Source organism: Agelaius tricolor, unplaced genomic scaffold (genome assembly GCF_023055355.1).
Source record: "Agelaius tricolor isolate 1412-34295 unplaced genomic scaffold, bAgeTri1.0.p SCAF_25, whole genome shotgun sequence".
Taxonomy (NCBI): domain Eukaryota; kingdom Metazoa; phylum Chordata; class Aves; order Passeriformes; family Icteridae; genus Agelaius; species Agelaius tricolor.
In genome coordinates this window covers 876,041-892,341 of record NW_027269285.1, presented here as the reverse complement: position 1 = coordinate 892,341, position 16,301 = coordinate 876,041, and the positions used below count along the sequence as shown (strand labels likewise).

General features: G+C 49.7%; 1 protein-coding gene across 11 annotated transcripts in view; it reads right to left on the bottom strand.

Moving 5' to 3' along the window:
* MSI2 (musashi RNA binding protein 2) overlaps positions 1–14,937 on the bottom strand; it is a 200,658-nt gene extending 185,721 nt beyond the window's left edge. For 9 of the 11 annotated variants that reach the window (XR_011682424.1, XR_011682425.1, XM_071448042.1 and 6 more), the window contains exons 1-5: positions 14,802–14,937; positions 14,590–14,630; positions 14,380–14,461; positions 13,928–14,012; positions 9,717–9,758 (exon numbers count right to left, since the gene is read on the bottom strand). Coding sequence is in view for 8 of the 11 variants with exons in the window: in XM_071448042.1 (XP_071304143.1) it covers positions 9,717–9,758; positions 13,928–14,012; positions 14,380–14,461; positions 14,590–14,630; positions 14,802–14,863 (312 nt within the window). In the remaining 3 variants the exon portion in view is untranslated. Of the gene's footprint in view, positions 1–9,716; positions 9,759–12,000; positions 12,069–13,927; positions 14,013–14,379; positions 14,462–14,589; positions 14,631–14,801 lie in introns of those variants that run through there. The other 2 variants (XM_071448049.1, XM_071448047.1) reach the window with 2 other exon arrangements.
* Between the last annotated feature and the right edge of the window lie 1,364 nt (positions 14,938–16,301).

Here is a 16,301-nt window from a genome sequence, read left to right as displayed (position 1 = left end):
AATGCAGGACAAGCAGGTGCTGCTGCCCTTCTCTCAGCTGGAGCCAATTCAGAGCATTTCAAGGAAACACACCAAGGCACTCCTCAACCACCAAGGGCTGCACCTGCCCAAGACCTCTACGAACATTAAGAAGCAGCAAAATTTGTCTGACCATGTCCATGTAAGAAGTTTACCCTGCCCCTGCATTCCTTCAGCTGCAACCAGGATGAAATAAGATTCATGAGTAAGGTGTTCTGCAACAATACTTGTCCTCTCCTACCTGCTTCTCTCCCCATCACTTTCAAGTGAATTGACTCTTTATGTTACTTTCCACACACTGCAAGAGATCAGGATTACACAGCACCAGCTGAATAATGTTCTGCTCACTCTATCATCAGCTTCATGCGTTCAGATGACAGTGATGGGGACTATAAAGGCACCAAGACAGATAATCACTGCTTATGTCTGCAATTATAGTTCCAATAAAGCTTCTTCATGGCTCTTTAGCACTAAGGCTTTTGGACTGGTAACTGAATTGTTTTAATATTTTTTTCTATTCCCTATTTTGTTCTTTTCCTATTGCATATACATGCTTAATCGAGAGAGGAGACAAATGCCTCTACTAAAACATCCACTGGAAATACCTACAAAAAGAGGTCCAAAAATCTAAACTGACTCCTTATGACTACCACAAAATCAAAGCCATGCTCACAAAACTTTGGGGGAATCATAACCGTGGAAGACTTTCAACTATCATTGTATTTGATGGGGAAGATTAATGACATAGTGGCTGTGACCAGATGAAAAAGAGAGGGGAAAAAATAAAACACAGGACGATCACAATTCCCTTCTCATACATAAACTGCCAGGCATGTCACACAGAGCCTGCTGCTTCAATCCCAGCTCCTGGGATTAGGTGAGGCAGGAGTTTAGAGCACAAAAGGTGCTGTGGCAGGAGATCCCCATTGCCACCCACCCCTGGGGTCCCAGGTGGGCTGGAAATGCCCCCAGGCAGGCATGGTGGGGGGACAGAGGCTCAGGATGCTGGGGCAGCCTGTCCCCAGAGCTCTGCAAACACATCAGGACAGGATCCCCATCTGCACAGGACTGGGACAGCACGGCACCATCCCTCCCAGCTGCTCCCATGGGCACCCAGAGGGGAGTGGGCACGGCCTGCGGCACAAAGGAGCCAGCCAGCCCCCAGAGGAGCCTCTGGCATGGCTGTGGGGAAGAGCAGCCAAGGCTTATCTGGAGGCAGAGGCCCCCAGGACACCTGCAGTTCAGCACGATTCCCTCTCCTCCGTTACTGAGGGCAGCCCTCTGAGCCCACCACAGTCCTCTGGCAGGCTCCCCCCTTGCCCCCAGCACTGTGCCCCAGCCCCCAGGCTGGTTTGCAGCCATGAGACCAGCATGAGCCATAATTCATGGCACCAGCTCCCTTTCACATGCTGTGGCTGTGCATCCTTATCTTGCTTCCCCTCCCTGGAGCTCGGAAGTGCCGGCGCACGCAGGAGCCTCAGCAGTTACAGCTCCCGCCTGAACCAGAGCACTGCCACTGCAGGCAGGGCCTCCCTCACCAATTTCACAGTCAAAAGCCGTTAAAAACAACAAAAAACCCTAGGTTAACCCCTCAAAGACAAGTGGCATAAAGAGCTGGCAGCGTACAGTGCTGCTCTGCCTCCCACACTTCCTCCCCAGCCCAGGGATGCTGCCAACATCCCCTCAGACAGAGCAGCCGTTCACTGCTGCACCAAACCGGGCTCAGGAAGCTCTGTGCCATGCTGACATCTCTGCAAAATCCCCTGCTGCCCTTCCTCCTCTGACCCCTCATCTCCAGCCTCAATGGCAGCATCAGCACCAGGCCCACAGGGCCTTGGTTGGGGTCCTACACGCTGTGCCAGGACCACCAGAGTCCGACCAACAGTGACTCTGCTTCCTCAGCTCTCAACCCCAGCCAACAGCAGGACAAACCCAGCCAACAGTGGGCCTGGGACATTGCCATAGCAGGTTTAGGAGGGGTTTTTTCACCAGGCAGCGTTTGAAGAGGGTACAGTTAAATGTTTGGTGTGTGCTCAGCAGGCCAGCAGCCATCCAGGGCCGGAGTCTCAGAGCTGACCTACAGAAAGTGACTGGGGAGGAAGATGAGATGTTGGTGCAAATCAATCAAAACAACCCCAAGCACTTTACAGTAGAGACTGTGAGGAGAGGGAACTCAAGCTGCAAGAAGCCAGCAGTTTTTGCTGTAGTGGTCTCAGGGCTTGCTCAGTACTCACAGGAGAGATCTCTCAGGGCTCCTGAGGCATGGCAGAGAACAAGACCTGACACCACCCAACACAGTGGCTGGTAGCAGTCCCAGACCGAAAGGTGGGGCAATACTCCCCATCCTCAGAAAATTCCTATCGTATTTCCCATCTCAGCATTACCTTTGGATTTCTTTTCCATTTTTTCTGTTCCCTCCCACAATTCATTGAACACACCATGCTGCTTGCTATAGGCTCTGCAGGTCTGCCAAATACAACAGCAGAAGTAGGCAAATTTCACCGGTAAAGAAACATCTTTACACTCCTTCACACACTTTGCAAACCTTTGGCAAAAGGATAAATGCTCCATGTACATATGGAGCCCTGCACACAGCTCGGGCTGGAGCAGGGAATCACACCAACACAGCTCTGAACAGAAATGACTGATAACACAGCCAAAAGGATAACAAAACAGGAGCTTCACTCCTTCAGCAAGCACTGCAGAAGAATCCTCAGCAACATCCCCTTCATCAACACCTTCTTCCAGCAGTGCAACAAGCACCAAACCTGCCAGTGCTGAGGGCTTGCAGCTGGCAAGCTTCTGCCATAAACCAGGCCCCTGATTGAGCAGCATCTCCCAGTCCAGTGGGATTCACGGAGACTTAGCACAAACACCCAGCAACCTCCTTCACACCACACCACACTGCCCTTTGTGAGGATTCCTGAACAGTGTTCATCCAGCAAGTGGTTAAAGCCTCCCCAGACTCTCTATCCAGCAGGCATTCTCTTTACACCAGCATTCATGAAGCTCAAAGTCTTGTCTGCACTTCACAGTCCCTATTTTAAATAAATCCAAACTTCAAAACTCCTCTTCACCCTATGCTCCTCACCTTCCCTTTGATGCAAAACTGACCCACAGAACAACATAAAAATGAGCTCTGAGTCAGGCATACTAAAACACTGATTAAAACAGCACAGCCCAGGTCTGGGAGCGCTACAGAGGAATTCTGTACCCTCTGGGCCACGCCAGCACTCCCAGGGGCCCAGCCCTGAGCCAGGAGGGCTGGAGCTGCACCAGGACCCAAGGAGCCCTGCCCAGCCCCATCCCACAGTTGTGTGGCACACACGAAGGAAAATAAAACCAGGGGGACTTAACTTCGAACCCTGGGAACTACTTAATTCACCAGATATTAGTTTCTTTCCCCCACCCCACCATTTTTCCCTCCCACCTGCCAGGCCACCTCATTACTGTCACTCTGCATCAGTTCTTGCTACAGTAGTTTTCTTGGACCTTTGCCCCTTCAGTCAGCTTGAAACCTCTTCCCTATTGTACATCAGAGTCAATGGGAAATTAATGCAAGTCTTTGCTGGGGGAGGGCAGGGCAGAGGCACTTTCTGCTGCTGTCAATACTTCTTTTCCTTCACCCTTCCTGCCACCTACACTTCACCAACATATTAAGGAGCCTTGTCTTCATCTCACTGTGCTCGTTGAGGTCTCTGGGATTATTCCTCATGTGCAGAATTGCATAAGCCTTAGCAGGGTCCTTCTTTATAATACAAAGTTCCCAATCTTCATTTAAGCCCACTCAGTCACAACAATGCACCCAGCTGCAGATGTCCCAGCACAGGGAATGACTGAGCAGGGGAGAACAACTTCCCAACATTCTTCAGATTTTCTCTGCACTCAAAAAATAGAAGAAATACTTTCAACAGGAGAGCAGTAAAATGCCAAAGTTTAGAAGTAACTTATTAATACCGCATGCTGATCTGGCTACAAAGTTTCACAGTAACTTTCAAATTACTCAGCAAACCACAATTTCTGCAGCAGTAATATCCTAAAAATCATAGGCCACGTTGAACACTACTCACATAGTTTACAGAATTATTCCAGTGACTAAGGCAAACAGAACGTGCGATTTCAGGGCTAGAGACTAAATTAAGCTTCAATAATGACTTTTTTTTTTAAGTCTGATGCCACACTGACCCTGTAATCAGTTTTTTGAGGAAACAGCAGAATAGTATTTTCTCGTGAGTGAGATCCTCTAGTGGAGGGGGGAATATGAGAGAGATAAAACTGCCTATCTGAAGGAGAAGTGATGGAGCTGACCATATACAAAGTACTGTCAAATACACAAAGTAATCTTTTAATCTTTTCTGCTACGGGCTTCACAGTTCAACAAAGCATTTAATAACGTGCTTTGAGCCCATGCTGATTCAGCAAAGCACTTACCCACATGCTTATGCCAACTTAAGTATATGCTTAAGTGCTTTCACACAATAGGGGCAGAGAAGACTCAGGCCCTGAGATGAACCATTTTCTGAAACAAGCTGGTTTTCCCTAAGATGACTGACTATTTACAGCTTCTCTTCACTTTATAGCATGACCCAAAGTGCATCTGAAGAGAACACTTAAGTACAACTGAAAAGTCAAATAACTCTCAGGAGCAGCAGGACCCAAGGTAGAGCTCAATGAACTGGAATTGTTCTTTGCTCCTTCTCAGCACAACATACATCTTGATGCACACATCCCATCTTGCCCTGTTTCAGTGGCTCTCCTCTAAAAATAAGTTCCAAGTTGCCTTTAATGCTCTGGATTTCACAACATTTATGAGACTATCACCAGAGTCAACAGGCTAAAAAAAGAATCCATTAGCATTAACTGGCCTGTCACTGGCAGTGACAAATAAATGAATTTGATGGTTTTAGATCAGTCATTAGTAGACCTACCCCCGGGCTGATAAAGGCTCAGCACTTTGCAGAGGAGATGTACTCAATCTGGAAGCAGAGGGGATGCACAGGGGTGTTAGCATGCTGCTCTCCTTCCATTTCCCTGACCTCCCTACCTCAGAACCTTTCCTGGCATTTTCAAGTGCACTAAAGTCACCTGGTAGATGCCATTAAAAATAATCCAACAATTCAGGAAAACACAGGCAATGTAGAACCTCCTTTTTAAAAAAATCCCAGGTCAGACAGTGTTCAATTTTAATTTTTAGTTAGCAGCATGTCAAAGGGAAGGAAAGTACATTAGGACTATTCCTAACATGAAAGACATCCTTAGGCAATGAGAATGGAAATACAGACATTTTAACAAGCACAAGACAGTCTGTGGGGATTCAGGACAACATGAACAATCTACCTGAGTGATTGGGGAGAAGAAATACATGTTTACATCTCCAAAATACAGCAGGTACAGAAATCCAGCTCAGCTCCTGCTTCTGACAGAACTCACTGCACTCCACAGAAGGCCCTGCACAGCCCCTTCTTCCTCTGGCTGTGACATGCAGGGACAGAGGTCACCCTCTGCCACAGCACAGGGAGCACAAACCCCAGCCCACAGACAAGGGTTTCTAAACCCTGATCCTCCACTGCCTGGGTTCCTAAACCCTGACCCTCCACTGCCTGGGTTCCTAAACCCTGACCCTCCACTGCCTGGGTTCCTAAACCCTGACCCTCCACTGCCTGGGTTCCTAAACCCTGACCCTCCACTGCCTGGGTTCCTAAACCCTGACCCTCCACTGCCTGGGTTCCTAAACCCTGTTCCTCCACTGCCTGGGTTCCTAAACCCTGACCCTCCACTGCCTGGGTTCCTAAACCCTGACCCTCCACTGCCTGGGGCTGCGTTCACTCGGACTCTGAAACTTTTCCACTGGCCCATCCAAGCCAGAGGGAAGCAGATTCCAGGAGCTGCTTACTCTGCACCAGGGATCCACATCAAGGGTGGTTGAACAAGACACCCAAACAGTGGCCGTGGACCACCCAAAGAAATCCCCTAGACCATCTGGGAAGGACTTCACACTGCTCTGCACACAGATGGCACCATGATTATCATCGAGCTACTCATCCAGGCCTGATGCCAAGATCAGGAAATACTTCCTCTCTTACTCCACCCAGACCTGCAAATGCAGGGGAATCTAAAAAGAATCTTTAAAAATCGTTGGGAAAAGTTCTGACCTTGCTGCTCTTTACAGCCTGGTGGGGAAGGAAGGGTGGGCAGGAAGGGAAGAATCCTGAGTTCTGCTACTGTGTCCAGTTCACTCTCTTTTGAGAAAAAAAAAAAAAAAGAAACTTCAAAGTCTACCTAACACCTAAAATAAGGTGGGAAGTAGTAGGACTAACCTGGAGGAGCTTATAGGCAGAAGCAGGGGAGAAAACAAACAGAACTCTTGATTTTCAAGGTCCATCATTTGCTTTGGAATAAAATCTCTCCCTGCTACTCTGGCTGAGGCTTATCAGACAGCCAAGGGACGTCACACCCCACCCACAGCTAACTTAATTGGAATCAGACATCCAAATCCACTGGTTAGCTTTAAAACACAATCCCAGGTTAGCCTGGGTGCTATCCCCAAAGGCCATGCCCTCCATTTGCTGCTCTGGAGCAGGCAGCTTCCCAGTCCCACGCCAAAGGAGAGCTGCTGGCACTGCCTCCTGCCCAAGAAGGACCAGATGTGCACAACTGCTCAGACAGTGCCCTCAGTGCCCAGCAGACAGGAAACCCAGCTGGCCACGGGCACTGCGTGGATCCGGGGCTGGCTGGGGCACTGGGGGCCAGGACAGTCCTGCACCACCCCTGTGATGAATATTCTCCAACCCAACAGAGCAGGGAACATCAGAAATGGCAGGCTATGTGCAATAGTGAGTCAATTATTGTGGTCTTCAGTATTCTAAAGGGGGGTACAAAACTCCTGGCACCCCATCAGTGCTGCGTTTGAAGGACTTGTTAAATCAGCAGAGTTACAAATGATCTCCTGTTACAGAGTGCCTTCCAGCACTGGAAGCAAGGCAGATTTTTATCAAGGAACAGCAGCCCTGAGGAAGGAGACATATATTCACCAGAAGCCCAAGGAGCTCAACCCTGCAGCAGATTTCCTGAAACAACAGCTTCAAGTGGTGCTGGCCTTCGCAAGGAGAGCAGGATTACACAGCCGGGAAGGCAGGGGAGGCACTCAGGAGGGTTTCTGCAGGCTCATTCTAAGGAAAGCAGGGAAGAACGCTGGGCTGTTCCAACCTGCCACTGCCGGCTCGGGAGCATTTGCATCACCAGAGAGGTGTGAAAACCCGAAATAAAGCGTTTCACTGGGCTGGGGCTGGAAAGGGCAGGGCTGGGCAACTCCACTGATCGGGAGGGGAGGAACAAGTGAGTGTGGGCTGGAAAAGGCAGGGGCAAAGCCCAGCTGTAAGGACAGGGATGGATGATGGATGGATGGATGGATGATGGATGGAGGCACGAGAAGGGGGAATGCACCCCCAGCCTTGCTTCACCCCAGCCCCCATCACTGCCAGGAAAAGCACAGGAAAAGAAAAAACCCTAAACAAATCCCCATTTTACTAAACATACCAGGAAGGAAGATTACTCAGGGAAAAAAACCAAAACAAAACAAAAAACAAATTCTCTCCTTGCACCTAGAGAGACAGAGACATTTCATTAAATGTCATTAATCTCCACAGACCCAAGCATTAGCTAGTTAATTAGACTAAAGTACAGTCACATTTTAACGCTGAGCATTCGCTATTCAACTGGGATAAATGAACAAGTAAAGTCCAAAACCTTAATTCAGTATCTAATTAAAAGAACAGAAAACAAAATATTCAGATTATGAAATGGTTGCCAGAATAATACATCGTAATTGATGTAAAATCTGCTCTTTATTGCATCTGATTTTCTCCAGTCTCCAAATCAGGCTGTTTTCAATCTTCAGATTTTTTTCAAGTGCCCCGTAGAAATCCCAACACTTTAGAAAGGACAACTGTGTAAAAAGCAGCAGCAGACACTGCTGACCTCTCCAGAGAGAGCGAGCTCCTGCTAAGAGTGGAATTTGATGTCCATTCCAGCATTTGCCCCACGTTTGAAAGATGTCTGTTACCAAAAACCAAGGGAAAAAACCCCCTACGTGTAGAAAAACAAAACCCCCTTTGTCAATACAACCTGGTTTTGCATTCTTTAACACAAAAATTTAAGTCACTAATATGCTCAACACAAAACACATCCTCGTTTTTTTAATTGTTAGAGAAGAAATCACATGGGACAGCTTAACAGCTCTGTTGTACCCATTACAAACTTCTCCAAATAACACTGTAGAAACAGATAACTGGCACTGAAGACAGTTTAAAATGTAAATTAACCTTTAAAAGGTATTGGGAAGGGGGATAGGCCCATCAAGCTCAAGATCAAAATTCTGTTAACTTTAAATTGTATATTACAGAGGGCATCAATCCAACAACATAATCCAGAAGCCACGAGCCCCACACACTATAAACTCTTTGCTCAGTGCAGAAGCAAGCCAGGCACACTATTATTCACCAATAAGTAATTAGATATGTCCTAGGAAGAAAAGAACCTCTAAACATTTGCCTACATTAGTCTGGTTTAAAATTCTGCGAGTAGGCTGTTGGGGTTTGCTCTCTTTCTTTTTTAAGAGCTCCCCAGCACCTCTCCTGTGCCATGCCTGGGGCTTTGAAATGACACAGGGTTTTTCCTGGATGCCTGTTTTGTGCAATTCTTAACATCATGGTTCAACACACCCAGTTACACTGCTTGCTTTCATGAGGAGCTGTATGCAGTAACAGTTCAGGCTTCTGGTCAGGTAGTTTCCCACCACCAACTTTAAACCTCTCTTCCTCATTGACTTGCATGTACAACTTTGCAGCCTTTTTCTCCCGTTGTTACCAGAAGACTGAAGTTACCCAAGATGACAAGTGTGTACACAAGTGCCATACATCAGTTAAATTAAGTTTTTCCAATAGACTCTCAAAAACAAATTTAAAAAAAGTCAATTGCAAAAGTTTTCTTTCAGCCTCTGGCTTTCAAAATCCACACGCTGCAAGTCTGGCTTTGAAACTGATTTGTTTTCATTAGGCACAACCTAAAGAGCAACAAGCACTTGTATTCCACGGGCAGCTCCTGCAGGAGAAACGGCACCAGGGGCATTTGGAGGGAGCGCAGGGGCACAAGGGCCTGGGTCCCTGCAGGTCCCCGTGCCACGGCCAGGAGCGGCCACTCCATCGCCAGGCCACTGCTCTGGCCAGCCTGACCAGCTGGACACTCCTCACAGCTGGACACTCCTCACAGCTGGACACTCCCAGAACAGCCAGCAGCCCCCAGAGCCTCACCAGGAACTGCCCTGCGAGCCTTACACACAACTCCACACACATCTCTTGAGTTACACAAAAGAAAATTTGCAAACAATGAAGGCAGAGATAGATCCCCATCCATCACAACCACAGAACTGAAAGCTCAGCTCAAAACAAGCCTGAAGCCTGCACTTAATCCAAGCACTGTTCATAAACCCAGCCCGGCGCCCAGGCACCGCTCCCGCTGCCCAGCCCGACCCAGCAGCTCTGCACGGACCCAGAGCAGCCTCCTGGGCCTCAGCCACGCACTGACCCCCCCAGCAGCAGCTTTAAAAGCTTTCATTGCCAATTCCCCGGCTGAAACCCGAACTGCCTGGCAACAATGATTCTCTGTGTGCCTGAAATCCTATTATCGATCCTCCTACTTACCTTGGGCTGTGCTCGTCGGGGAAACGCAACTTTAGGGTCAATCTGAGGAAAAAGAAAGGGGAAATCAACAGGGTAGCTCTGGTTGTCATTTCACATTATTTTGATTTTAAATCACTGAATTATTAATCCCTCATTTCTCAGGCTTGCAATTCAGCACACCGGGTCATCCAGAGCTACTCTGGAAATGATAGGTCACAGTCTGGGTTTGTCTGGGGAGTTTGGCAGGGGTGGGGAGATGGGAAGACAGGAAGAAAACACCTGTCCTGCACTTCTCCTCCACCATCTTCTGGGCAGCAATCCCCGTGGGTGCTCAGGGAGCTCTGGACCACCACCAAAACTGCATGTTGAGGACTACCCACATGCCCTAGAGGTTGCACAGAAAGAGGGCCAGCATTCCTGACCAACATCTTAACTTGGTGGCTTTGACACCTGCCCCTTCCTGCACTTGGGTTTACAGTTACTTCTTTTTTTCTGCTTTGTTTTGATAACTGACAGGCAGCACCATACAAAAAAGGAAAGCAAAGTCAAATTATTCACATTTCAATTATTAAAACTGAAACATTTGAAGGACTAGAGTCTCCTCCATAGTAATATGCCCAACTGATGAGATTTACTCACTCTCAAAGAAAATATGTGAGCAATAGAAAGCTCCAAAGGGGCATTTCTGGGCTGGGGCGGGAAGGGAGGGGAGTAAGGTACAAACGAGTTTCATGTGTGTAAATATACACACACTGAACTCAAAGTAAACAACTTCCTAAACAAGGTTTTCCATTAAGGAGTTACTCAAACTATCCATGTATGAAGCACGTCACCACAGACAAAAAGAAAGGGGGGAAAAAAATCCTTGCTTTACCCCCCTGGCCTGTTTTAAGATGCAGCGTTGGCTCCCCTTGCGCTGCATGAATTAGCACGTCCCCTCTGCATTCCCAAATGCTAATTCTGCAACCCCACACAACTTCCACGGGGGTCATCTCTAAAAAGGGACTCCTCTCTCCCATTCAAAAATTACACGAAACCAAAAAGGCACCGCCGCAGACACAAAGAAATGGCAGCCGGTGGTGTTGGGAGGGAGCAGGCAGCTGAAGGCTGGATGTAAACAAAACCACCAGACCTTCCACCAGCAGCTCCCCTACATCGCCATACAGCGCCTGTGCGCTGCCGGCTTCGCTGCTGGCTCTCAGCAGCACCTGCACACAGGCATCTTCCACAACAAGGGTCTGGAAAAGGATGTGCTGAAGTACTGGATCCTACCTGAACCGTGCAACCTGCAACTGCTTTCAGTGCTGTCCTTGCCTGTGCAACCAAGTGATGCCACTAACGCTGGCAGTGTTAAGCACATTCAGGAGGACGGGCTTTTTTAGAGTTTGGGACTGGCTTTTGTTGTGTTTCTCCCCCCTCAAGCAAACCCTGATGATGAAAAGGAGATGTTTCCATTTGGTATTGTTATTCCTGTGGTGATAAATATTCCTGTCACTGCTAAATAACCACGGGTCTCTCCTAAAAAGCAGTTTTACTCAATTAATTTGTCAAAATGGGAAATACCGCAGACATTTGATGTGCAACTGATAAACTGATTTGCCTCTATCAGATACAAATGTTGTACCTTTTTTAGGACACACCTGAGAAATGAGCGATTACATGCCATTTATTGTTCAAAAAGCATAAAAAGTAAAATTATTTATCTAGAGAGCTAACCTTTTCATAGAGATTAACATTATCTACAAATGTATTCAGCACTGACTAGGCATTTGTCTACTGGGGAAATACAACAGGTACGGATTTTCCACAGCAATACCCAAAGGTGGAAAAATATGCACTTTTCTACGTTTGCTCCAAACCTACAGGTTTTCCCACCAAAGAACACCAGGCCCACCAGAGGGACATCACTGCAAAGTCCTGCTGGTAAAAAGCTGGGAGAGCCATTAAACTCCAAAGCAACACATTCATTTTTGAAGGTCAGTTCAAAGAGCATGGAGTCCCTTGCACCACAGCGACAGATTTTCTAAAAGAACTGAATTTTCCTTCCCACAACCTTTTGCATAAACACCACCAGCCTTTGAAAACAAACACTAGCAACGAATGTGGCAAATCCATACCTTTTGCATAACCCTGTCAACTATTTAAACAACAACCAAAAAGAAAAAAGAAAAAAGAAAAAAAAACCAAAAACAAAAAACCAAAGTTCTACCAAAAAATTAGTTAGTTAGGTACAATTCTACTTACTGTATCTACAAGTCCTCTAGGAAATGACTATAATACTATTTCTGATATGAATGGCCATTACCTAAACAAAGCTTTTAACGTAACTGTAAACAAGAGCGACGTTTCCATGCCAATACCCAACCGATCTGCCTCCTGTGCTGAACGTTGAAACAGAGTCAAATGCCTTGTTATACTGCACAACAGTTACTACAATACTCTACAAATACACGCCTGAAAGGACCTGCCTGCCTCCGTGCTTCACTTTTAAGCTGAATTACTGATTCTAAGGTCAGTTTTGTATTTGGATTGATTCAATCATTATCACACAACCAAAACCAAGGCAGATTTGCCCCGGTGAAGCTCTTCACCCCTCCCCCAGAGAAGAGCAAATTAATACATTGCAGGGACTAGACTGTGATACAAGAAAAAAGCTGGGGGAGGACCTAATTATAGTCAGAAATATGACAGGGTGTCCTCCCATGATTTTTTTTTTTAAACTCTTGTTCAAGATACTGTTTGCCTTTGTTCTTCTTATCTAAATTTATCTTTAAAAACACATAGAGAATATAGCTGTACATGAAAAGTACGGCGAGTTTAATTTCAGGAGCACGGTTGAATCAGTTATCTTACCATATCTGATTAAACCTAAAATCAAATTATTAAGGCATGTGAAAGCATGGGCTTCATGTTCAGGCAAGCCCAGCAGAATCTGTAGGTCGAATTAAAACACTAGATTCCACCTGCTTCTACAAGAGCTTTAGGCTTTTTGTTTCCATATAAATTACATTTTTAAAAAAAACACATCCTCATGTTTGCTCCCTGCTTCTCCCTTTCCTCATTGAACTATAATCTCGCACACACACAGGCACCCGTGAGATGGTGCAGCACCGAGACAGGATTGCTCCTAACAGCAGGCTCAGGTTAAAATAAACCCCTAAAGCCCCAGAACGCCGCCTGTAAACCCCAGTGACAGCAAGGAGCACGCTCGATGTGCCCAGCAGAATGTCTCTGCAGACAGCTCCCTTCCCAAAACACAGCCCCCTCCAGAGCCAGCAGCACCAGAGCACTGATGACCTCTAGCAGTGTCCTTCCCCCCTCCCCTCCCAGCTCTGCCGAGGCTCAAAACTACAACCAAGTAGGAGGCACAAAACTTCATCTTTTTGCTTGGCCTTGCTCACAGGGAGAAAACAGGGCCCAGAGCTGCACTTGCCCGACACCTTTTGTTTGACCCAACACTGAAAGCACCACAATGGGGCAGGGGGTAAACTCAGGTGTGGAATTTTTTTTTAAAAAACCCCCTAAAAATGTAATGTTTATTAAAAAAAAAAAAAAATCAGCTGCATCTCCCAAGCATTTTTTTCCTCATATTATGCACTGGAGACTGAGCGCAGCAAAAAGCTCTGGAGAAACAACAACACATTAAGACTTGTGCTTCTCTACCACATCCACTCTCCAGCTCTTGCAGAGCTTCCCATAAATTACCGCGTGCATTTCGCCGGGGCCCTGCCATCACAGGTGAGGGGACCTCTCCAAAAAATGACTTTGGGAAATGACACGAGCAGCAGCAGCTTTCTCGGTTTGACAGTAAGTCACTCCCACCTTGAAACGCGCTCAACAATACATAAATAATCAATCAAAAGAATCACAAAGTTCCCTGCAGAAAGCACGCCGCAGCCCAACACCAAAAAAAGTTGGATTTTACTCCACGGCTTTTTCAATGTCACCGCTCAATAAAATATAAGGCCGGGGGAGGAGCCAGCGGTCGGTATGGGTGAATTCCGATTTAAAAAAAAAAAAAAAAAAAAAAAAAAAAAAAAGAAAGTTACCGCTTTTGGCAAGTTAAAACGCAGAGTCTATAAAAATATAAAGGAAAAGCCGAGGCACGCAAGGTCCCGGTTCAATGACAGCCTGGCACCGCCCGCGGCACCGGCCCGAGCGGGGCTCGGAGCGGCCGGGTCGCGTCCGCGGGTGCGGGAAGGGCGGCGGGCAGCCCCCGCAGCAGCACCTACCGTCTTGGAGTCCAGCTCGTGGTGCGGCTGGGCCAGGACTTTGTCTACACTCGCCGGATCCGCGAACGTAACGAACCCGAAGCCTCTGCGAGAGACAAAGAGCGAGGGGATGGCGGGGGGGGTGGGGGGGGGTGGTGATGAGAATTAGAGCCAAAGGGAGAAGTCATAAAAATAAACCGCTGGGTCCCCCTCCTTCCACTGCCCTCCCCCGAAGCCTCCGGGAGCAGGGGCGGCCGGCTCCGACCCCCGGCCCCTCTCCGGCTCCACCGGCCGCTTTGTTTCCTGCTCCGGGCTGGAGGGATGCGGCCGGGGAGAGCCCTCCCGCAGCGCCCCACGCGTGCGGGGGGATGCGGGGCTGCGATTCTGGGCCGGCACCGGGGGCTGCGGGTCCACCCGCCCCGACCGCAACTCGCGAAGTTTGTCAGCCCGAGCGGGGTGGGCGGCGGTTTTACCTGGAGCGCTTGGTGGTGGGGTCCCGCATGACCATACACTCCCTAATTTCTCCGAATTTGCTAAAATAGTCTCTAAGGCTGTCTGCGGAGAGATAGCAGAGAGAGGGAGAGGAGGGTCAGGGATGGGGGGCGCGGGCAGGGCCCGGCCGGCGGGACGCGGCCCACGCGGGGCGGGACACGCGTGGGGAGGGGGCGGCGGGCGGGGGTTACCTGGTGAGGTTTGCCAGCTGAGGCCGCCGATGAACATCTTGCTGGAGGGAGAGAGCAGAGCGGAGTTGAGCGCCGGTGCGGGATCGGCCATTTTGACGGGGCAGCTCCCGGCGGGGCGGAGGGGCGCGGAGCGGAGCGGCGCGGAGCGGGGCGGGCCCGCCTGACCGCCCCTCACCGCCGCGCTCCGCGCCCCCGCCGCCCCGCCGACTTACCCGGGGTCGTGCTGCGCCTCTCCGGGGCTCCCCGAGGTAGCCTGGCTCCCGTCCGCCTCCATGGCCGCGCCGAGTGAGAGCCCCTTAGAGAACCCCCCCCGCCCGCCCAACCCGCCCCCCCCGGCCCGGCTCCGGCTCGGTTCGCTCCGCTTGCTTTGCCCCTTTTTCCCTTCCCCCCTCCTCCTCCTCCTCCTCCTCCTCCTCCCTCCGCTACCGGAGGATCTCACTGGAGAGGCGCTGGGGCAGCAGCCAGATCCGTCACACGTGGGATCGGCTTAGCTCAGCGCCGCGCCGGCGCTCCCTCCCCCCGCCGCCATCCTCCCCTCCCTCCATCCCGCCCCTCCTCGCGGGGGCGGGGTCTCCGCCGGCGCGTGGCCCTCTGTGACGTCACTGTGACGTCACCGCGCCCTCCCCGCGCAGCTACCGCCCCCCCCCCCGCGCGCGTCCGTCCCTCACGCGTGTCCGCGACACCCGGGACTGTCCTCATGGCACTGCCCTCATTGGAGTGTACCCCGAGACTGTCCACAATAAACTGTCCTCATGGGAGTGTACCCCCGGGGCTGTCCTCGTGGGACTGTCCTCATGGGACTGTACCCTGAGACTGTCCCCCCCTCACGGGACTGTCCCCCTGAGCCCCTCACACCTTGTCCAGGCCCCCCGACCCTCACGAAGGGTGGCCTTTGGCTGAAACTAGCTGTTCCTGCCGGCCCCCTGCTCCCCACCCCACACAGCCCAGCCGGGCGTCCGGGGACAATTCCGGGGGCTGGGAAGTGCCTGCTGGGTGTCCAGGAGAGGAAAACTAAATTTTAGGGACTCGGGAAATTTTCAGAGACATCAATGGGTCTTGAGTTCCTCCACCTGTCCAGCACTGAGTGCCTCCCACCCAAAGACCTCCCAGCTCAGCAGCCAAGCCTGCAAGAGCTGTTTTGGGGTTGCCAACTATTTCCAGCTCAGGGATTATAATATTTTCACTGGGGCTGGGGGCAGCATGTGGATGTACTTTCCAGCAGGGACTAATGAACAAGGTGGGAATGAGCGGACGTGCGCAGGGCTGGGAGGTCAGGCCCACTGGAGAAACACCTCTCTTCATGCTCTGATGCTGACCGCTGTAAAACAGGATATAATTCCCTTTATTTGGTTTGTTTTGCCATAAAGTGCTGAACTCTGGCTCAGCAGTGGGGCAGGCTCTGCTCCCTCAGAGCGGGCAGGGAAGAGGGGCTGACCCGGCCCTGCCCCAGCAGGGTGAGCAGCACCAATGTGCAAAGGAAATGGATGGGGGGGATTAAAGAACAGTCTTTTTCTCCCCCTTTGAGCTTCCTTTAGATCTTAGCTATTTCTTGTAATAATCACCGGGAAATTACTAGTCAGGAGAGCGGTTCCTGGGGTTATATTACCCCTTTAATCTCTCTGGCAGCGGTGCAGAATTTTAAAGGGGTTCCAGAATGAACAAGCACAAGACAGATTTTGCTGATGGACAGAAGGAACTTCAGTGCAGCTGCT